This window comes from Oncorhynchus keta, chromosome 21 (genome assembly GCF_023373465.1).
Source record: "Oncorhynchus keta strain PuntledgeMale-10-30-2019 chromosome 21, Oket_V2, whole genome shotgun sequence".
Taxonomy (NCBI): domain Eukaryota; kingdom Metazoa; phylum Chordata; class Actinopteri; order Salmoniformes; family Salmonidae; genus Oncorhynchus; species Oncorhynchus keta.
The window spans coordinates 42,945,008-42,968,673 of record NC_068441.1 but is presented as its reverse complement, the minus strand read 5'-3'; the positions used below and the strand labels follow the sequence as shown (position 1 = coordinate 42,968,673).

Genomic DNA, 23,666 nt, shown 5'->3' with positions numbered 1-23,666 from the left:
CTCTCTCTCTCTCTCTCTCTCTCTCTCTCGCGGTGTGTGTGTCTCTCTCTCTCTCTCTCTCTCTCTCGCGGTGTGTGTGTGTCTCTCTCTCTCTCTCTCTCTCTCGCGGTGTGTGTCTCTCTCTCTCTCTCTCTCTCTCTCGCGGTGTGTGTGTCTCTCTCTCTCGGTGTGTCTCTCTCTCTCTCTCTCGCGGTGCGGTGTGTGTCTCTCTCTCTCTCTCTCTCTCTCTCTGCGTGTGTGTGTCTCTCTCTCTCTCTCTCTCTCTCTCTCTGTGTGTGTGTCTCTCTCTCTCTCTCTCTCTCTCTCTCTGTGTGTGTGTCTCTCTCTCTCTCTCTCTCTCTCTCTCTCTGTGTGTGTGTCTCTCTCTCTCTCTCTCTCTCTCTGTGTGTGTGTCTCTCTCTCTCTCTCTCTCTCTCTCTCTCTGTGTGTGTGTGTCTCTCTCTCTCTCTCTCTCTCGCGCGGTGTGTGTGTCTCTCTCTCTCTCTCTCTCTCGCGCGGTGTGTGTCTCTCTCTCTCTCTCTCTCTCGCGTGTGTGTGTCTCTCTCTCTCTCTCTCTCTCTCGCGGTGTGTGTGTCTCTCTCTCTCTCTCTCTCTCTCTCGGTGTGTGTCTCTCTCTCTCTCTCTCTCTCGCGGTGTGTGTGTCTCTCTCTCTCTCTCGCGGTGTGTGTCTCTCTCTCTCTCTCTCGCGGTGTGTGTCTCTCTCTCTCTCTCTCTCGCGCGGTGTGTGTCTCTCTCTCTCTCTCTCGCGCGGTGTGTGTCTCTCTCTCTCTCTCTCGCGCGGCGTGTGTGTCTCTCTCTCTCTCTCTCTCTCTCTCTCTCTCTCTCTCTCTCTCTCTCGCTCGCTCGCTCGCTCGCTCGCTCGCTCGCGGTGTGTGTCTCGCGGTGTCTCTCTCTCTCTCTCCCCTATCAGTTGGGGAAATTATTTGGGTTTGAATGAGATGGTGGTTGTGTGTGGGAGTCAAACAGATGAAGGCTTCCCAGGAATGCTCCATAGTCGCCTGGTCACTTAGCTTGGCCCAGACCAGTGGACTTCCTCCTGTTCTGGTTAATGGACCCTGTCTGGACCTATTAGGGTTTGTCTCCTGGCCCTTATTTCTCAATTGGCACAATGCCTGAAATCCAGGCTTTATCCATTGCGACCTTTCCGTATCCAAGGGCCATACAACGAATGAGAGAATGTCAAATTGAAAACCCATAGAGGCTATTTAGGATACATCTCACAAACACAAAGAAGCATGTACAGTGGCAAGAAACAGAATGTGAACCTTTGGAAATACCTGTATTCTTGCAGAAATTGGTCATACATTTTCATCTGATCTTCATCTTGGTCACGACAATAGACAATAGACAGTCTGTTTAAACTAATAACACACAAACAATTGTACGTTTTCATGTCTTTTTTGAATAGACTGTGTAAACATTCACAGTGTAGGGTGGGAAAAGTTGACCCTCCTTTGGCAGCAATAACCTCAACCAAATGTTTTCTGTAGTTGTGGATCAGACGGATGGTCAGGTGGAATTTTGGACCATTCCTCTTTCCAAAACTATTTCAGTTCAGCAATATTCTTGGGATGTCTGGTGTGAACCACTATCAAGGTCATGCCACAGCATCTCAATCGGGTTGAGGTCAGGACTCTGACTGGGCCACTCCAGAAGGTCAGGACTCTGACTGGGCCACTCCAGAAGGCGTATTTTCTTCTGTTCAAGCCATTCTGTTGTTGATTTAGTTCTGTGTTTTGGGTCGTGGTCCTGTTGCGTCACCCAACTTCTGTTGAGCTTCATTTGGCGGACAGATAGCCTTACATTCTCCTGCAAAAAACTTGGGAATTCATTTTTCCGTCAACGTTGGCAAGCTGTCCAGGCCCTGAGGCAGCAAAGCAGCCCCAAACCATGATGCTCCCTCCACCATACTTTACAGTTGGGATGAGGTTTTGATGTTGGTGTCCTGTGCCTTTTTTTTCTCCACACAGAGTGTTGTGTGTTCCTTCCAAACAACTCAACTGTAGTTTCATCTGTCCATAAAATATTTTGCCAGTAGCGCTGTGGAATATCCAGGTGCACTTTTGCAAACTTCAGACATGCGGCAATGTTTTTTTTTGGACAGCAGTGGCTTCTTCCATATGGTGGACTCGTCAACCGAGATGTTAGCGTGTTCCAGAGATTTCTGTAAGTTTTTAGCTGACACTCTAGGATTCTTCTTAACCTCAATAAGCATTCTGCACTGTGTTCCTGCAGTCATCTTTGCAGGATGGCAACTCCTAGGGATAGTAGCAAGACAATTTTTATTAAGGTGGACTGCTGAACATCAAGGCATTTAGAAATACTTTGGTAACCCTTTCCAGCTTTATTCAAGTCAACAACTCTTAATCTTAGGTCTTCTGAGATGTTGTCTATGTTACCTATCTAGGTTGTGAAGTGTGTGTGAATCTCTTGCTTTCTCTACTGGGTTTCCAGATTGGTTGCCATGCCTCCGGGGATGGTGCGGTGTGGTTTCTCAGTCCCGGTAATTCCAAAGGGTTCACATACTTTTTTTGCCACTGTACATAGGCTCTCCACAAACAGGCTTGGTCTGCAGCTTTACTTTGGTGATGGGCTTAGATACTGTATACTCTGTTCAGTCTGCACAGCTTGACCATAGGAATCTAGTGCATTAGCTTCTGTGTCCACTCCATTCAGCAGAGAGATGGAGGGGAAAGGAATACTCCATTACACTAAGGTGAATGAAACATTACAGATGAACCAATTACAAGCACACAATTCCTCACCTCTCCTTTCACACAGTGATACCAAACCCGCTTTCACCTCTCTCCATTCACACAGTGATACCTAACCCGCATTCACCTCTCTCCTTTCACACAGTGATACCTAACCCGCATTCACCTCTCTTCTTTCACACAGTGATACCTAACCCGCTTTCACCTCTCTCCTTTCACACAGTGATACCTAACCCGCTTTCACCTCTCTCCTTTCACACAGTGATACCTAACCCGCTTTCACCTCTCTCCTTTTACACAGTGATACCTAACCCGCTTTCACCTCTCTCCTTTCACACAGTGATACCTAACCCGCTTTCACCTCTCTCCTTTCACACAGTGATACCTAACCCGCTTTCACCTCTCTCCATTCACACAGTGATACCTAACCCGCTTTCACCTCTCTCCTTTTACACAGTGATACCTAACCCGCTTTCACCTCTCTCCATTCACACAGTGATACCTAACCCGCATTCACCTCTCTCCTTTTACACAGTGATACCTAACCCGCATTCACCTCTCTCCTTTCACACGGTGATACCTAACCCGCATTCACCTCTCTCCTTTTACACAGTGATACCTAACCCGCATTCACCTCTCTCATTTCACACAGTGATACCTAACCCGCTTTCACCTCTCTCCATTCACACAGTGATACCTAACCCGCTTTCACCTCTCTCCATTCACACAGTGATACCTAACCCGCTTTCACCTCTCTCCTTTCACACAGTGATACCTAACCCGCTTTCACCTCTCTCCTTTCACACAGTGATACCTAACCCGCTTTCACCTCTCTCCTTTCACACAGTGATACCTAACCCGCTTTCACTTCTCTCCTTTTACACAGTGATACCTAACCCGCTTTCACTCTCTCCTTTCACACAGTGATACCTAACCCGCTTTCACCTCTCTCCTTTCACACAGTGATACCTAACCCGCTTTCACCTCTCTCCTTTCACACAGTGATACCTAACCCGCTTTCACTTCTCTCCTTTCACACAGTGATACCTAACCCGCATTCACCTCTCTCCTTTCACACAGTGATACCTAACCCGCATTCACCTCTCTCCTTTCACACAGTGATACCTAACCCGCTTTCACTTCTCTCCTTTTACACAGTGATACCTAACCCGCTTTCACCTCTCTCCTTTTACACAGTGATACCTAACCCGCTTTCACCTCTCTCCTTTTACACAGTCATACCTAACCCGCTTTCACTTCTCTCCTTTCACACAGTGATACCTAACCCGCTTTCACTTCTCTCCTTTCACACAGTGATACCTAACCCGCTTTCACTTCTCTCCTTTCACACAGTGATACCTAACCCGCTTTCACTTCTCTCCTTTCACACAGTGATACCTAACCCGCATTCACCTCTCTCCTTTCACACAGTGATACCTAACCCGCATTCACCTCTCTCCTTTTACACAGTCATACCTAACCCGCTTTCACTTCTCTCCTTTCACACAGTGATACCTAACCCGCTTTCACCTCTCTCCTTTCACACAGTGATACCTAACCCGCTTTCACTTCTCTCCTTTCACACAGTGATACCTAACCCGCTTTCACTTCTCTCCTTTCACACAGTGATACCTAACCCGCTTTCACTTCTCTCCTTTCACACAGTGATACCTAACCCGCTTTCACTTCTCTCCTTTCACACAGTGATACCTAACCCGCTTTCACCTCTCTCCTTTCACACAGTGATACCTAACCCGCTTTCACTTCTCTCCTTTCACACAGTGATACCTAACCCGCTTTCACTTCTCTCCTTTCACACAGTGATACCTAACCCGCTTTCACCTCTCTCCTTTTACACAGTGATACCTAACCCGCTTTCACTTCTCTCCTTTCACACAGTGATACCTAACCCGCTTTCACTTCTCTCCTTTCACACAGTGATACCTAACCCGCTTTCACTTCTCTCCTTTCACACAGTGATACCTAACCCGCTTTCACCTCTCTCCTTTCACACAGTGATACCTAACCCGCTTTCACTTCTCTCCTTTCACACAGTGATACCTAACCCGCTTTCACTTCTCTCCTTTCACACAGTGATACCTAACCCGCTTTCACTTCTCTCCTTTCACACAGTGATACCTAACCCGCTTTCACCTCTCTCCTTTCACACAGTGATACCTAACCCGCATTCACTTCTCTCCTTTCACACAGTGATACCTAACCCGCTTTCACTTCTCTCCTTTCACACAGTGATACCTAACCCGCTTTCACCTCTCTCCTTTCACACAGTGATACCTAACCCGCTTTCACCTCTCTCCTTTCACACAGTGATACCTAACCCGCTTTCACTCTCTCTCCTTTCACACAGTGATACCTAACCCGCTTTCACTTCTCTCCTTTCACACAGTGATACCTAACCCGCTTTCACTTCTCTCCTTTCACACAGTGATACCTAACCCGCTTTCACTTCTCTCCTTTCACACAGTGATACCTAACCCCTTTCACTTCTCTCCTTTCACACAGTGATACCTAACCCGCTTTCACTTCTCTCCTTTCACACAGTGATACCTAACCCTTTCACTTCTCTCCTTTCACACAGTGATACCTAACCCGCTTTCACTTCTCTCCTTTCACACAGTGATACCTAACCCGCTTTCACCTCTCTCCTTTCACACAGTGATACCTAACCCGCTTTCACTTCTCTCCTTTCACACAGTGATACCTAACCCGCTTTCACCTCTCTCCTTTCACACAGTGATACCTAACCCGCTTTCACCTCTCTCCTTTCACACAGTGATACCTAACCCGCTTTCACCTCTCTCCTTTCACACAGTGATACCTAACCCGCTTTCACCTCTCTCCTTTCACACAGTGATACCTAACCCGCTTTCACCTCTCTCCTTTCACACAGTGATACCTAACCCGCTTTCACCTCTCTCCTTTCACACAGTGATACCTAACCCGCTTTCACCTCTCTCCTTTCACACAGTGATACCTAACCCGCTTTCACTTCTCTCCTTTCACACAGTGATACCTAACCCGCTTTCACTTCTCTCCTTTCACACAGTGATACCTAACCCGCTTTCACTTCTCTCCTTTCACACAGTGATACCTTTAACCCCTTTCACTTCTCTCCTTTCACACAGTGATACCTAACCCGCTTTCACTTCTCTCCTTTCACACAGTGATACCTAACCAGCTTTCACTTCTCTCCTTTCACACAGTGATACCTAACCCTTTCACTTCTCTCCTTTCACACAGTGATACCTAACCGCTTTCACTTCTCTCCTTTCACACAGTGATACCTAACCCGCTTTCACTTCTCTCCTTTCACACAGTGATACCTAACCCGCTTTCACTTCTCTCCTTTCACACAGTGATACCTAACCGCTTTCACTTCTCTCCTTTCACACAGTGATACCTAACCCGCTTTCACTTCTCTCCTTTCACACAGTGATACCTAACCCGCTTTCACTTCTCTCCTTTCACACAGTGATACCTAACCCGCTTTCACTTCTCTCCTTTCACACAGTGATACCTAACCCGCTTTCACTTCTCTCCTTTCACACAGTGATACCTAACCCGCTTTCACTTCTCTCCTTTCACACAGTGATACCTAACCCGCTTTCACCTCTCTCCATTCACACAGTGATACCTAACCCGCTTTCACCTCTCTCCTTTCACACAGTGATACCTAACCCGCTTTGGTTTCACTTCTCTCCTTTCACACAGTGATACCTAACCCATTTTCACCTCTCTCCTTTCACACAGTGATACCTAATATTCACCTCTCTCCTTTCACACAGTGATACCTAACCCGCATTCACCTCTCTCCTTTCACACAGTGATACCTAACCCTAGGCTTTCATCTCTCCATTCACACAGTGATACCTAACCCTGCTTTCACCTCTCTCCTTTTACACAGTGATACCTAACCCGCTTTCACCTCTCTCCTTTCACACAGTGATACCTAACCCGCTTTTTCTCTCCTTTCACACAGTGATACCTAAGGGCTTTCACTTCTCTCCTTTCACACAGTGATACCTAACCCGCTTTCACCTCTCTCCTTTCACACAGTGATACCTAACCCGCTTTCACTTCTCTCCTTTCACACAGTGATACCTGCTTTCACCTCTCTCCTTTCACACAGTGATACTTAACCCGCTTTCACTTCTCTCCTTTCACACAGTGATACCTAACCCGCTTTCACCTCTCTCCTTTCACACAGTGATACCTAACCCGCATTCACTTCTCTCCTTTCACACAGTGATAACTAACCCTTTCACCTCTCTCCTTTCACACAGTGATACCTTGCTTTCACCTCTCTCCTTTCACACAGTGATACCTAACCCGCTTTCACCTCTCTCCTTTCACACAGTGATACCTAACCGCTTTCACCTCTCTCCTTTCACACAGTGATACCTAACCCGCTTTCACTTCTCTCCTTTCACACAGTGATACCTAACCCGCTTTCACTTCTCTCCTTTCACACAGTGATACCTAACCCGCTTTCACTTCTCTCCTTTCACACAGTGATACCTAACCCGCTTTCACTTCTCTCCTTTCACACAGTGATACCTAACCCGCTTTCACTTCTCTCCTTTCACACAGTGATACCTAAGCTTTCACTTCTCTCCTTTCACACAGTGATACCTAACCCGCTTTCACTTCTCTCCTTTCACACAGTGAATTTACCTAATGTGCTTTCACTTCTCTCCTTTCACACAGTGATACCTAACCCGCTTTCACTTCTCTCCTTTCACACAGTGATACCTAACCCGCTTTCACTTCTCTCCTTTCACACAGTGATACCTAACCCGCTTTCACTTCTCTCCTTTCACACAGTGATACCTAACCCGCTTTCACTTCTCTCCTTTCACACAGTGATACCTAACCCCTTTCACTTCTCTCCTTTCACACAGTGATACCTAACCCGCTTTCACTTCTCTCCTTTCACACAGTGATACCTAACCCGCTTTCACTTCTCTCCTTTCACACAGTGATACCTAACCCGCTTTCACTTCTCTCCTTTCACACAGTGATACCTAACCCGCTTTCACTTCTCTCCTTTCACACAGTGATACCTGGGGGCTTTCACTTCTCTCCTTTCACACAGTGATACCTAACCCCTTTCACTTCTCTCCTTTCACACAGTGATACCTAACCCGCTTTCACTTCTCTCCTTTCACACAGTGATACCTAACCCGCTTTCACTTCTCTCCTTTCACACAGTGATACCTAACCCGCTTTCACTTCTCTCCTTTCACACAGTGATACCTAACCAAGCTTTCACTTCTCTCCTTTCACACAGTGATACCTAACCCCTTTCACTTCTCTCCTTTCACACAGTGATACCTAACCCGCTTTCACTTCTCTCCTTTCACACAGTGATACCTAAGTTTCACTTCTCTCCTTTCACACAGTGATACCTAACCCGCTTTCACTTCTCTCCTTTCACACAGTGATACCTAACCCGCTTTCACACCTCTCCTTTCACACAGTGATACCTAACCCGCTTTCACTTCTCTCCTTTCACACAGTGATACCTAACCCGCTTTCACTTCTCTCCTTTCACACAGTGATACCTAACCCAGCTTTCCTTCTCTCCTTTCACACAGTGATACCTAACCCGCTTTCACTTCTCTCCTTTCACACAGTGATACCTAACCCTTTCACCTCTCTCCTTTCACACAGTGATACCTAACCCGCTTTCACCTCTCTCCTTTCACACAGTGATACCTAACCCGCTTTCACCTCTCTCCTTTCACACAGTGATACCTAACCCGCTTTCACCTCTCTCCTTTCACACAGTGATACCTAAACCGCATTCACCTCTCTCCTTTCACACAGTGATACCTAACCCGCTTTCACCTCTCTCCTTTCACACAGTGATACCTAACCCCTTTCACTTCTCTCCTTTCACACAGTGATACCTAACCCGCTTTCACACCTCTCCTTTCACACAGTGATACCTAACCCGCTTTCACACAGTGATACCTAACCCGCTTTCACTTCTCTCCTTTCACACAGTCATACCTAACCCGCTTTCACTTCTCTCCTTTCACACAGTGATACCTAACCCGCTTTCACTTCTCTCCTTTCACACAGTGATACCTAACCCGCTTTCACCTCTCTCCTTTCACACAGTGATACCTAACCCGCTTTCACCTCTCTCCTTTCACACAGTGATACCTAACCCGCTTTCACCTCTCTCCTTTCACACAGTGATACCTAACCCGCTTTCACCTCTCTCCTTTCACACAGTGATACCTAACCCGCATTCACCTCTCTCCTTTCACACAGTGATACCTAAGGCTTTCACCTCTCTCCTTTCACACAGTGATACCTAACCCGCTTTCACCTCTCTCCTTTCACACAGTGATACCTAACCCGCTTTCACTTCTCTCCTTTCACACAGTGATACCTAACCGCTTTCACTTCTCTCCTTTCACACAGTGATACCTAACCCGCTTTCACTTTTCTCCTTTCACACAGTGATACCTAACCCGCTTTCACTTTTCTCCTTTCACACAGTGATACCTAACCCGCTTTCACTTCTCTCCTTTCACACAGTGATACCTAACCCGCTTTCACTTCTCTCCTTTCACACAGTGATACCTAACCCGCTTTCACTTCTCTCCTTTCACACAGTGATACCTAACCCCTTTCACTTCTCTACTTTCACACAGTGATACCTAACCCGCTTTCACTTCTCTACTTTCACACAGTGATACCTAACCCGCTTTCACCTTCTCCTTTCACACAGTGATACCTAACAATTTCACCTCTCTCCTTTCACACAGTGATACCTAACCCGCTTTCACCTCTCTCCTTTCACACAGTGATACCTAACCCGCTTTCACCTCTCTCCTTTCACACAGTGATACCTAACCCCTTTCACTTCTCTCCTTTCACACAGTGATACCTAACCCGCTTTCACTTCTCTCCTTTCACACAGTGATACCTAACCCGCTTTCACTTCTCTCCTTTCACACAGTGATACCTAACCCTTTCACTTCTCTCCTTTCACACAGTGATACCTAACCCGCTTTCACTTCTCTCCTTTTACACAGTGATACCTAACCCGCTTTCACCTCTCTCCTTTTACACAGTGATACCTAACCCGCTTTCACCTCTCTCCTTTTACACAGTGATACCTAACCCGCTTTCACCTCTCTCCTTTTACACAGTGATACCTAACCCACCGGCTAAAGCGGGGGAAAAAACGACTTCCCCTAGAGCGGAAATCCGATTTCGATAACTAAGAGAATTTAATCACCACTCCATTCATCTGTTCCCCTATATCATGTCCAAGTCAAACAGGAGTCACGCTCACAAACAAATCTGGACTCAAATACCATATGAAATCTTTAAAATACTTTTAGCGTTTGCTTTAGCCTGCCTGGTGTGCCAGGTGGGCAGGGTTTGTTCTTTTACAGCGATTCTATTGTGGTTCTTGTTGTTCTTTCGCCAGGTTAAAGGGGAGGGTCTGTATTTTGGCTCATGTTTGTCAGTGTCTCTTTTCTTCCATCTGAATCCCGACTTAATGTTTGGATTGCATGTTTTGAATGTTCTGGTAATTTTCACTAACTAAGGCGTCAATCAAGAGAGACTTTGCCTCTGGCGCCGTCAGTTAATGGAGAGGGAGAAGTGGAGAGAGGATTTGTCCCAAATGTCACCCTATTCCCTATATAGTGCACTACTTTTGACCTGTGCCCTATGGTCAAAAGTAGTGCAATAAATAGGGAATAGGGTGACTTTTAAGACAGACTCAGTTTGTTGGTGCCAGGAATGACTGTGATAAAAGTATCCAGGGGTGTTAGTGACTGCTCAAATGAAGTGCTATTGCCTCGTAGCAATGGGGAGGGCTGAAAGTTTGTGTACTGAACGTTGGCGTACTGAACGTTGGCGTACTGAACGTTGGCGTACTGAACGTTGGCGTACTGAACGTTGGCGTACTGAACGTTGGCGTACTGAACGTTGGCGTACTGAACGTTGGCGTACTGAACGTTGGCGTACTGAACGTTGGCGTACTGAACGTTGGCGTACTGAACGTTGGCGTACTGAACGTTGGCGTACTGAACGTTGGCGTGCTGAAAGTTGGCGTGCTGAAAGTTCTCTGTGTGACCTGGCTTGTGTTAAGAAGGGCTTCCTAGACCAGTGAAAACGATGTTGTTGGGCCAAGGCAGGTCTGACTGAATGCTTTCCAATGAGCTCCATTTAGTCAGACTATCAAGACAACACAGTGCACAACTATAGTATTGTTATAGAGGTGGTTTGGTGATGAGTAACCTTACCTGAGACATGAGATTTACCCAAGACGTCTAGGCTTTAGGATCATTCATTCGGGTAAAGCACTGGAGACGAACCCTGGTTGGTCACGTGTGTAACTTCGGGAGCAGGATTAAATGACTATTTCTGCATTATGTTTGTGTTTGCATCGTGAAGGGATTTGTTCAGTAAGAAACATGCTAACGCTAGTGTTGGGGTAACGAGTGTTGGTGTTAACACTTGTTGTTAACCCGAGGTGTTTGGGCAATGCAAAGTACACAATGCAGTGGGTGTTGTTTTTGTGATATTAGGGGGTCATTTGGACTTTTGCATGCCGAATTTGAGATGCTTTTTCTCCAATTTGTCATGAAAATGCGCTGACGGGGGAAAATGTTTTTTGACGTGTGGCTTGATTGTACCATTTTATGTTGTAGAAGTGCGTTATTGGTTTCAAATTGTACTTGAACGGGTGTTCCTTGGTTTACAGAGATATTAACTGTTTGTCTCGTTGTTTTACAGATTGGTGTCATAGGAGAGGTGTTTTTAACCAAACCAAGCTGCTGGGAGGTCAAGGGGTGACATGCCTCTGTAACACATTGTTGGAAACAAATGGTGAGGGGAACATTTTCTGATTCATTAATCTAGGTATAAGCTGTAGTTTATCAGTATATTTGATGTCTTGAAGTTAAATGATGTGAATATTAATGTTTCTCATAACTATATACAGTATGTTATCTATCTAGGTTGTGAAGTGCGTGAATCCCTTGCTTTCTCTCCTGGGTTGCCAGATTGGTTGCCATGCCTCCGGGGATGGTGCGACGTGGTTTGTCAGTCCTGGTGGCGGTCCCAGCCCCAGTACTGTTGCTGCTGCTAGCTGCCGGCTGGCCCTCCTATGGCCTGGCCTGGGCCTCCTCCCCCTACCCCACCTTTACCCGCAACGACACCCTTTTTGAGCACATGACCCTGCACCCGGACCCTGCGGTGGGACGTGTCTACGTGGGGGCGCAGGACCGCCTCTTCCAGCTGGACCGCCACCTGACTGCCGAACTCCAGTTCGACACCGGACCCATGACGGACAGCCGTGAGTGCCTTCCACCCGTCACAGAGGGCAACTGCCCACAGGCGCGACCCACCAGCAACCACAACAAGCTCCTGCTGGTGGACCCCTACTCTATGGAACTGATCACATGTGGCAGCGTCAACCAGGGCATCTGCCAGAAGCGGAGTTTAGACTCTGTGGGTACGGTGCTGTTCTCAGCCGAGCGGCCTGTGGACACGCAATACGTGGCAGCCAACCACCCCAACGTGAGCACAGTGGGCCTGGTGGTGCGCTCCCGCCCTGACCGTCAGCCCGTGCTCTTTGTGGGCCGCGGCTACACCAGCAGCCACCCACCTATCTCCACGCGCAACCTAGTCCAGGAGCCCGTGTTTTCCTACGAAGAAACTGCAAAGCTATCGGTGGCGGGCCGCCTCTCGGAGTACGACCACCACTTCGTGGCCTCCTTTGCCCAGCGCCAGCATGTCTACTTCCTCTTCTACCGGCGTGACCTCAAGTCCCAGTCGCGCGAGTACCGCACCTACGTGTCGCGCGTCTGCCTGGATGACCAGGCCTACTACTCGTATGTGGAAGTTCCTCTGGCCTGTCGCTCGGCAGCCGGTAAGAGCTACAACCTACTCCAAGCTGTCCGCCTTGGTCTACCACCCAGGGGGAGTGGGGGCGAAGCTGGGAAAGCCGAGGTGCTCCTGGGGGTGTTCTCCACACATCAGACCTCGTCCACACGGCCCAGTGAGGACTCTGCTCTCTGCATGTTTAACCTGGACGATCTGGACCAGAGGATCAACTCCACCAGGGACCTGTGCTACACGCAGTTCGGCCGTGCCGAGGGAGGGGGGGAGGCGGCCTACATCGAGTACGAAGTCAAATCCAACTGCGCCAACCTGCCGTCTGTGAGTAGATTGACTTGCCAGGTCCTTATTTTATTCGGTCCTGGGTTCAATTAGTGTTTGTAATCTTTCCAAATCTTTTAGCGTTTGCTTTAACCTGTCTGAAGTGCCAGATGGACAGGTTTTGCCGTTTTGCGACTATTCTATTAGTTCCAATCGAGCCTAGGTGAAGTATTGGAAATGATTTAGAATAGTATTTGAAAACTGCTTGCCTTATTTTAGCACTTTAGTTTGCAATCCTTTTATTGCTGCTATTTAGGCTACCTACTATGAGGAAGTCACGAGGCAACAATGGGTACCTCCCAGTGCTTGCTTCTAAAAATCTAACAATTTGTAACTATTTGGATGCCAAATGATCCTTGTTTTATCGTCTGCTACTGCTTTATGCATTTGTCCTGTTCATCTGGACAAATTATTAGTAAATTACACGGCGTGCAATTAATACATAAAGATACTTAAAACTATTGGTAGAATTAGACTTAGGAAGTGATGATAATGTAACATGTATGCTGTCACCATGTTTTAAGTTACCAGGCAAATAGGGGACTGTAAAATAGTGGAACTGCATTTAATCTACATATACCAATAAAGATGTTGTTTCTTAACAAGTCAGAATGTCTTTAGGATTTACTCTAATTCTACTACTAGATTGGTTGCTTCCAGGGTCATTCAGCTTCTGCGACGTGACCTCCATATTAGAAATTCTATGAAATTTAATTTTATATTTTAGTATGGACAAATGTAATCCTTCTATTTGGGAAATTACATTGGATTACTTTCTCATAATGACCCTGGTGTGTGTGTACGACTACCGCTCCGACTTCAGTGGGTGGGCACTGAGCCACAGTGTATATATTATATTATTTAATGATACACCCCATAAAGGACACAGAAGAGGTGTTAACCTCTGACCCCTGAATGCTGTTTACCTTCTGATGGGCTCGGGGAACATTAGTGTGGTGGGCCCGTGTCCCAAATGGCACCCTATTCCCTATTTATTGCACTGTTTTTGACCAGAGCCCTATGGGCCCTTCCAAAAGTAGTGCATTACAAACGGAATAGGGTGCCATTTGGGACACAGTAGGATAATGTAATAGGATTGTAGGGGGGGGGAATCGATCGTGACATTGGCCTTAGTGAGAGGGCCACATTTAACCAGGACTGACAAGGATGGATAAAGTCACCCACCACTGACACCGGAACAAGGGAGATTGCAACAGGGAAGCAGATGGGACAGGGAGGAAGGGAGAGGAAATGAGAAGTGTGTGTGTGTGTGTGTGTGTGTGTGTGTGTGTGTGTGTGTGACTGAGAGGGAGGCCTAAACATCACCGCAACAGGTAACTTTCACAAAGCTGTGAACGATCTGAGAGAGATTGGGCGGAAGGGCATTCTATGCCATCAAAAGGAACATAAAATTCAACATACTAATTAGGATCTGGCTAAAAATACTTGAATATTAGAGCCCATTGCCCTTTATGGTTGTATTGAGGTCTGGGGCTCGCTCACCAACCAAGAATTTACAAAATGGGACAAACACTAAATTGAAACTCTGCACGCAGATTTCTGCAAAAATATCCTCAGTGTACAACGTAGAACACCATAATAATGCACGTCAGTGTGTAGTTCCAGAACTATAGGCTGATACCGATTGATCAATCCTAAACATCCTCCATTTTGAAGATACTTCCTAAGGAAAAGGGGTCTTTATCTTCATCTGATTCTGACTGCTGTTCCTTCCCTGATACAAAGCTTTGATTGCCTAGGTGGCTCTGGCTCTTTCAGGGATGCCAAGCCATGGCCTGAAGTGCCTCTATGCCCACCTTTTCCACTTCCGAACCTCTTCCACTGTTTAAAACTGCCGATCTTCAGAACGAGCGCAAGCAAGGGCATTCTATGCTCTTCACTAACAGGGTGGTTCTCCATCACCGTAGGAACACAAAATTCAGCAGCATCCACTAAATCAGTGGTTCACTGTTTCCCAAAAGTTTGTCCTAAGCAAGGTGTGATGCTGCCAATACAAGCCCTGGAACTAGTCCTCCTCTGACCATGAGTTCCACTCTTTTGGTAGGCTTGTTTTACACCTGTGAGAAAAGCATTCACCATACATTGGTGAAGAAAATGGGACAAACTCCAGTTGCTTGCTTCCATTGAGAATCCACAAAGTCCCAGAGTCCACTGCAAAAATATCCTCAGTAACTTGACTCCAAACAGACACAAGCATCTGTTTGTGACCCACTGTTGCAGTCAGGGCAGCCTTGTGCTGTGCAAGCCAACTTGAATCAGAGCAGAATTAGGCTGATACCGATTGATCAAAATCCAGAAAAGAGCCGTTAAATTCTACAACCACCTAAAAGGAAGCGATTCACAAACCTTCCATAACAAAGCCATCACCTACAGAGAGATGAACCTGGAGAAGAGTCCCCTAAGCAAGCTGGTCCTGGGGCTCTGTTCACAAACACACCCTACAGAGCCCCAGGACAGCAGCACAATTAGACCCAATCATATCATGAGAAAACAAAAAGATAATTACTTGACACATTGGAAAGAATGAACAAAGAAACAGAGCAAACTAGAATGCTATTTGGCCCTAAACAGAGAGGACACAGTGGCAGAATACCTGACCACTGTGACTGACCCAAAATTAAGGAAAGCTTTGACTATGTACAGACTCAGTGAGCATAGCCTCGCTATTGAGAAAGGCCGCCGTAGGCAGACATGGCTCTCAAGAGAAGACGGGCTATGTGCTCACTGCCAACAAAATGAGGTGGAAACTGAGCTGCACTTCCTAACCTGCTGTCCAATGTATGACCATATTAGAGACGCATATTTCCCTCAGATTACACAGATCCACAAAGAATTCAAAAACAAATCCAATTTTGAAAAACTCCCATATCTGTTGGTTGAAATACCAGTGTACCATCACAGCAGCAAGATTTGTGACCTGTTGCCACAAGAAAAGGGCAACCAGTGAAGAACAAACACCATTGTAAATACAACCCATATTTATGCTAATTTATTTTCCCTTTTGTACTTTAACCATTTGTACATTTGTTACAACACTGTATATATACATACAATGAACTGTGTGTAATGTTTACTGTTCATTTTGATTGTTTATTTCACTTTTGTATATTATCTACTTCACTTGCTTTGGCACTGTAAACATATGTTTCCCATGCCAATAAAGCCCCTTGAATTGAATTGGGAGGGAGCTGGATGGATAGATGGATGGAATGGGTGTGTGAGAGGGAGGGGGTGTGTGTGAGGGAGGGAGCTGGATGGATAGATGGATAAATGGATGGAAGGGTGGGAGGGGTGTGGAGGGAGGGAGGGTGTGTGAGAGGGAGGGAGGGGGTGTGTGAGAGGGAGGGAGCTGGATGGATAGATGGATGGAATGGGAGTGTGTGAGAGAGGGAGGGGGTGTGTGAGAGGGAGGGAGGGGGTGTGTGAGAGGGAGGGAGCTGGATGGATAGATGGAGGGAGGGGGTGTGTGAGAGGGAGGGAGGGGGGGTGTGAGAGGGAGGGAGCTGGATGGATAGATGGATGGAATGGGTGTGTGAGAGGGAGGGAGGGGGTGTGTGAGAGGGAGGGAGGGGGTGTGTGAGAGGGAGGGAGCTGGATGGATAGATGGATGGAGTGGGTGTGTGAGAGGGAGGGAGGGGTGTGTGAGGGAGGGAGCTGGATGGATAGATGGATGGAATGGGTGTGTGAGAGGGAGGGAGGGGTGTGTGAGGGAGGGAGGGGGGTGTGTGAGGGAGGGGGGTGTGAGAGGGAGGGAGGGGTGTGTGTGAGGGAGGGAGCTGGATGGATAGATGGATGGAATGGGTGTGTGAGAGGGAGGGAGGGGGTGTGAGAGGGAGGGAGGGGTGTGTGAGAGGGAGGGAGGGGGTGTGTGAGAGGGAGGGAGGGGGTGTGAGAGGGAGGGAGGGAGCTGATGGATAGAGGGATGGGAGGGGGTGTGTGAGAGGGAGGGAGGGGGTGTGTGAGGGAGGGAGCTGGATGGATAGATGGATGGAATGGGTGTGTGAGAGGGAGGGAGGGGTGTGTGAGAGGGAGGGAGGGGGGGGGTGTGAGAGGGAGGGGGGGTGTGTGTGAGGGAGGGAGGGATGGATAGATGGATGGAATGGGTGTGTGAGAGGGAGGGAGTGGGTGTGTGAGAGGGAGGGAGGGAGGGGTGGGAGGGAGGGAGCTGGATGGAGAGGGAGGGAGGGGGTGTGTGAGAGGGAGGGAGGGGTGTGTGTGAGAGGGAGGGAGGGGGGTGTGTGAGAGGGAGGGAGGGGGGTGTGTGAGAGGGAGGGAGGGGGTGTGTGTGAGAGGGAGGGAGGGGGTGTGTGTGAGAGGGAGGGAGGGGGTGTGTGTGAGAGGGAGGGAGGGGGTGTGTGTGAGAGGGAGGGAGGGGGTGTGTGTGAGAGGGAGGGAGGGGGTGTGTGTGAGAGGGAAGGAGGGGGTGTGTGTATGTAAGGGAGATGGAGTAGGTGTGTGAGAGGGATGAAGATGTGGTAATGCTAGGCTAGCTCTAGTTCCGTGAACATAAACTCTGTTACAAATAGTAACAATACACCAACACCACATAAAACCATCAACACAAGTACCTATCAACAGTGTTAGATCCCAATGTTTATTTTTTGACCCCAATTGTTTTTTGTTGCAGGAACTCATAAGCTGGTAATATTTGTCATAATGAAGTTGATAAATTGCACCTAATTTAACAAATTGTGTCCATACATCTCTAAATTACATCAATTTTCTAATTATTTCCCTCTTGAATTATAGAACACTCTGGATGCCTACCCATGTGGTTCAGACCACACCCCCAGTCCAATGGCCAGCCGGGTGGCTGTGGAAGCCGAGCCCATATTGGACAGCCCATCCACCCGTCTCACCGCCGTGGCTGTCAGCGTGAGGGCGGGACATACAATCGCCTTCCTGGGGGATTCCAAGGGAAACCTGCGCAAGGTAGAGACAATTTGAGATGGTAAAACTATTGGAGCGATTTATATTGAGTGTACAAAACATTAAGGACACCTGCTCTTTCCATGACAGACTGACCAGGTGAATCCAGGTGAAAATGATGATCCTTTATTGATGTCACTTGTTAAACCCACTTCCATCAGTGTAGATGAAGGGGAGGAGACGGGTTAAAGAAGGATTTTTATGCCTTGAGAAAATTGAGACATGGATTGTGTATGTGTGCCATTCAGAGGGTGAATAGGCAAGACAAAAAATGTAAGTGCCTTTGAACAGGGTATGGTAGTAGGTGCCAGGCACACCGGTTTGTGTCAAGAACGGCAAATCTCCTGTGTTTTTCACGGTCAACAGTTTCCTGTGTGTATTAAGAATGGTCCACCACCCAAAGGACATTCAGCCAACTTGACACAACTGTGGGAAGCATTGGAGTCAAAATGGGCCAGCATCCCTGTGGAACACTTTCGACACCTTGTGGAGTCCATGCCTAGACGAATTGAGGCTGTTCTGAGGGGAAAAGGGAGTGTAACTCAATATTAGGAAGGTGTCCTCACCTTTAAAACTGGACATGTTCTATGCTGGGAGTTTCTGTGTCTTGTATGTTATACAATACATTTTGTATACGGTACATTTCCAGTACATTCCATTGCATTAAGTGAGCCTTTAATAATCGCTGAATAACCTCAGCTCAGCCTCTATGTAGATCTAGACATATTCACAGAAAACTAGCCAGACAGACAAATAAGTACGTATGCCAGAGATCAGAACTTTTACCCTTCCATAGTACGCAGACTGAAGTCAACACTCCAGAAATAATAGCTAGAGCAAACCGGACCAACCGGACCAGGTAACGAACTAATGCATCTGTCCTTAAGTGGCTCTGGGTGTGTTTGATTTTCCCTGGATGTGCAGATAACACTGGTACTGTTATGGACAATGAGAAATCTGCTCTTTCTCTCCTTTGTTTGGCTGTTCTTATATATATTTTTCACCGCTTGCTTTCTTTCCCGTCTTGATTTATTCTTTTTGTCCTCTTTCGTAAGACGTATTGTTTGTAAACCACAACAGAGAAAGGCAGCGTTGCGCCAACATGAACCAGTGCACTGATAGAAGATGGGCAGCATAGACTGACAACTTTATTAATCATACACACTAGGAGGGATATTCCTACATCCACCCTGTACCGGCCTCTGATATAGACGACACCCTGTACCAGCCTCGGATATAGACGACACCCTGTACCAGGCTCGGATATAGACGACACCCTGTACCAGGCTCGGATATAGACGACACCCTGTACCAGGCTCGGATATAGACGACACCCTGTACCAGGCTCGGATATAGACGACACCCTGTACCAGCCTCGGATATAGACGACACCCTGTACCGGCCTCGGATATAGACGACACCCTGTACCGGCCTCTGATATAGACGACACCCTGTACCGGCCTCTGATATAGACGACACCCTGTACCGGCCTCTGATATAGACGACACCCTGTACCGGCCTCTGATATAGACGACACCCTGTACCGGCCTCTGATATAGACGACACCCTGTACCGGCCTCTGATATAGACGACACCCTGTACCGGCCTCTGATATAGACGACACCCTGTACCGGCCTCGGATATAGACGACACCCTGTACCAGGCTCTGATATAGACGACACCCTGTACCGGCCTCTGATATAGACGACACCCTGTACCGGCCTCGGATATAGACGACACCCTGTACCGGTCTCGGATATAGACGACACCCTGTACCGGTCTCGGATATAGACGACACCCTGTACCGGCCTCGGATATAGACGACGACACCCTGTGATAATAATAGAGGGGGATAACACACATTTGGGTTAACCTAACATGGTAGTGATACACACAGAGGGCTTGGTTTAACAGAGTAGTGATACACACAGGGGGCTTGGGTTAACATAACATGGTAGTGATACACACAGAGGGCTTGGGTTAACAGAGTAGTGATACACACAGAGGGCTTGGGTTAACATAACATGGTAGTGATACACACAGAGGGCTTGGGTTAACATAACATGGTAGTGATACACACAGGGGCTTGGGTTAACATAACATGGTAGTGATACACACAGGGGCTTGGGTTAACATAACATGGTAGTGATACACACAGGGGGCTTGGGTTAACATAACATGGTAGTGATACACACAGGGGGTTGGGTTAACAGAGTAGTGATACACACAGAGGGCTTGGGTTAACATAACATGGTAGTGATACACACAGAGTGCTTGGGTTAACATAACATGGTAGTGATACACACAGGGGGCTTGGGTTAACATAACATGGTAGTGATACACACAGGGGGCTTGGGTTAACATAACATGGTAGTGATACACACAGAGGGCTTGGGTTAACAACATGGTAGTGATACACACAGAGGGCTTGGGTTAACATAACATGGTAGTGATACACACAAAGGGCTTGGGTTAACATAACATGGTAGTGATACACACAGGGGGCTTGGGTTAACATAACATGGCAGTGATACACACAGAGGGCTTGGGTTAACATAACATGGTAGTGATACACACAGAGGGCTTGGGTTAACATAACATGGTAGTGATACACACAGGGGGCTTGGGTTAACATAACATGGTAGTGATACACACAGAGGGCTTGGGAAAATACAAAAACAACCCACTTCAAATATGGTCTTGAAATGCATTAGTGCCAAAGGGTTGAGTTTATATCACCCAGACATGTGAATTTGAGTGGGTTATGTAGCAGGGGCTCATAGGGGACATCTCAGTAGTTTAAACTTGCTGCCTTGGTAAAAACCCATCAAGTCCGTTCAACTGTCACTGTCAGTGAAGGCAAGGAAGCCGCATCAGAGTATTTAGTAACAGCAAGTTCTCTCACTCCCAGACTCTCATTGGGAATAGTGACTAGCGCTAACAATTAGCACTTTGTTTCATTTTTGTCAATGGCTGTGCTGCGGTTGTGACCAGGGTGTGGTGGAGCAGAGCAGGGAGGGGAGCACAATGACACCCATTAACAATATTTTTACGCACTGACCACATAACAACAACACTGGCCAATGTGGCCGTTCTTCATGATGTCTGGCTAACTAGGACTCCATGACTCAGTGTTTTGTGTTTGAGTCTCACACAGTGTGTGCATACAGGGCACAGTCGTCACTGACTGGCAAATAAATGCAAAAACAGCAGAGTTCTAAATAGAGTTCTAAATAGAGTTCTAAATAGAGTTCTACATAGAGTTCTACATAGAGTTCTACATAGAGTTCTACATAGAGTTCTACATAGAGTTCTACATAGAGTTCTACATAGAGTTCTACATAGAGTTCTACATAGAGTTCTACATAGAGTTCTACATAGAGTTCTACATAGAGTTCTACATAGAGTTCTACATAGAGTTCTACATAGAGTTCTACATAGAGTTCTACATAGAGTTCTACATAGAGTTCTACATAGAATAGAAATGTGGCGTTCTAAATAGAAATAGTCTTTCCATAGACTATCACGCATACACACATACACGCACGCATGCACGCACGCATACACACATGCACGCATACACACATGCACGCATACACACATGCACGCATACACACATGCACGCATGCACACATGCACGCACGCATACACACATGCACGCACGCATACACACATGCACGCACGCATACACGCATGCACGCACGCATACACACATGCACGCACGCATACACACACACATGCACGCACGCATACACACATGCACGCACGCAAACACACACACATGCACGCACGCATACACACACACATGCACGCACGCATACACACACACATGCACGCACGCATACACACACACATGCACGCACGCATACACACATGCACGCACGCATACACACATGCACGCACGCATACACACATGCACGCACGCATACACACATGCACGCACGCATGCACGCATACACACACGCATGCACGCACGCATGCACGCACGCATACACGCACGCACACACGCATGCACGCACGCATACACGCACGCACGCACGCACGCACGCACGCACGCATACACGCACGCATACACGCACGCATACACGCACGCACGCACGCACGCATGCACGCACGCATACACGCATGCACGCACACACGCACGCATACACACGCATACACGCACGCATACACGCACGCATACACGCACGCATACACACATGCACGCACGCATACACACATGCACGCACGCATACACACATGCACGCACGCATGCACACATGCACGCACACATGCACACATACACGCATGCACACACACACATGCACGCACGCACACACATGCACGCACACACACACACATGCACGCACGCACACACACATGCACGCACGCATACACACATGCACGCACGCATACACACATGCACGCACGCATACACACATGCACGCACGCATACACACATGCACGCACGCATACACACATGCACGCACGCACGCACACACGCACACACACACGCATACACGCACGCACACGCACGCATACACGCACGCACACACGCATACACGCACGCACGCACACACGCATACATGCACGCATACACACACATACACGCACGCATACACGCACACATACACGCACGCATACACGCATACACGCACGCATACACGCATGCACGCACGCACACGCACGCACGCACGCACGCATACACGCACGCACACATGCACGCATACACACGCACGCATACACACATGCACGCATACACACATACACGCACGCACACACGCATACACGCACGCATACACACACATACACACATACACGCACGCATACACACATACACGCACGCATACACACATACACGCACGCATACACACATACACACACGCATACACGCACGCACGCACGCACGCATACACGCACGCACGCATACACGCACGCATACACGCACGCATACACGCACGCATACCCGCATACACGCACGCATACACACATACACGCACGCATACACACATGCACGCACGCATACACACATACACGCACGCACACACGCATACACGCACGCATACACACATACACGCACGCATACACACATACACGCACGCACACACACACACATACACGCACGCATACACACATACACGCACGCATACACGCACGCACACACGCACACATCCACGCACGCATACACGCATACACGCACGCATACACGCACGCATACACACATACACGCACGCATACACGCACGCACGCATACACACATACACGCACGCATACACGCACGCATACACGCACGCATACACGCACACATACGCACATACACGCACGCATACGCACATACACGCACGCATACACACATACACGCACGCATACGCACATACACGCACGCATACACGCACGCATACACGCACATACACGCACGCATACACACATACACGCACGCATACACACATACACGCACGCATACACGCATACACGCACGCATACACACATACACGCACGCACACACACATACACGCACGCATACACACACGCATACACGCACGCATACACACATACACACATACACGCACGCATACACACATACACGCACGCATACACGCACGCATACACACACACACACGCACGCACACACACACACACATACACGCACATACACGCACGCACACACGCGCACATACACGCACGCATACACGCACGCATACACGCGCACATACACGCACGCATGCGCACATACACGCACGCATGCGCACATACACGCACGCATGCGCACATACACGCACGCATGCGCACATACACGCACGCATG

General features: G+C 48.0%; 1 protein-coding gene and 1 long non-coding RNA gene across 25 annotated transcripts in view; one reads left to right on the top strand and one right to left on the bottom strand.

Annotated features, from left to right (window-relative positions):
- LOC118399713 (plexin-B1-like) overlaps nucleotides 1–23,666 on the top strand; it is a 224,498-nt gene that overhangs the window by 134,442 nt on the left and 66,390 nt on the right. The window contains 3 exon segments of the mRNA XM_052473962.1: nucleotides 11,505–11,597; nucleotides 11,774–12,932; nucleotides 17,703–17,885. Coding sequence (XP_052329922.1) covers nucleotides 11,784–12,932; nucleotides 17,703–17,885 — 1,332 coding nt within the window. The 5' untranslated portion in view covers nucleotides 11,505–11,597; nucleotides 11,774–11,783.
- LOC127910379 (uncharacterized) lies at nucleotides 2,855–7,184 on the bottom strand. 24 transcript variants are annotated; one of them, XR_008074592.1, is made up of 3 exons: nucleotides 7,137–7,184; nucleotides 3,699–3,800; nucleotides 2,855–2,880 (listed from the first exon to the last, which is right to left on the bottom strand). It is a non-coding gene; the product is annotated as an uncharacterized LOC127910379 (long non-coding RNA). The 24 variants fall into 24 exon arrangements; XR_008074593.1 differs by lacking the exon at nucleotides 7,137–7,184 and adding an exon at nucleotides 5,710–5,757; XR_008074594.1 differs by lacking the exon at nucleotides 7,137–7,184 and adding an exon at nucleotides 5,398–5,445.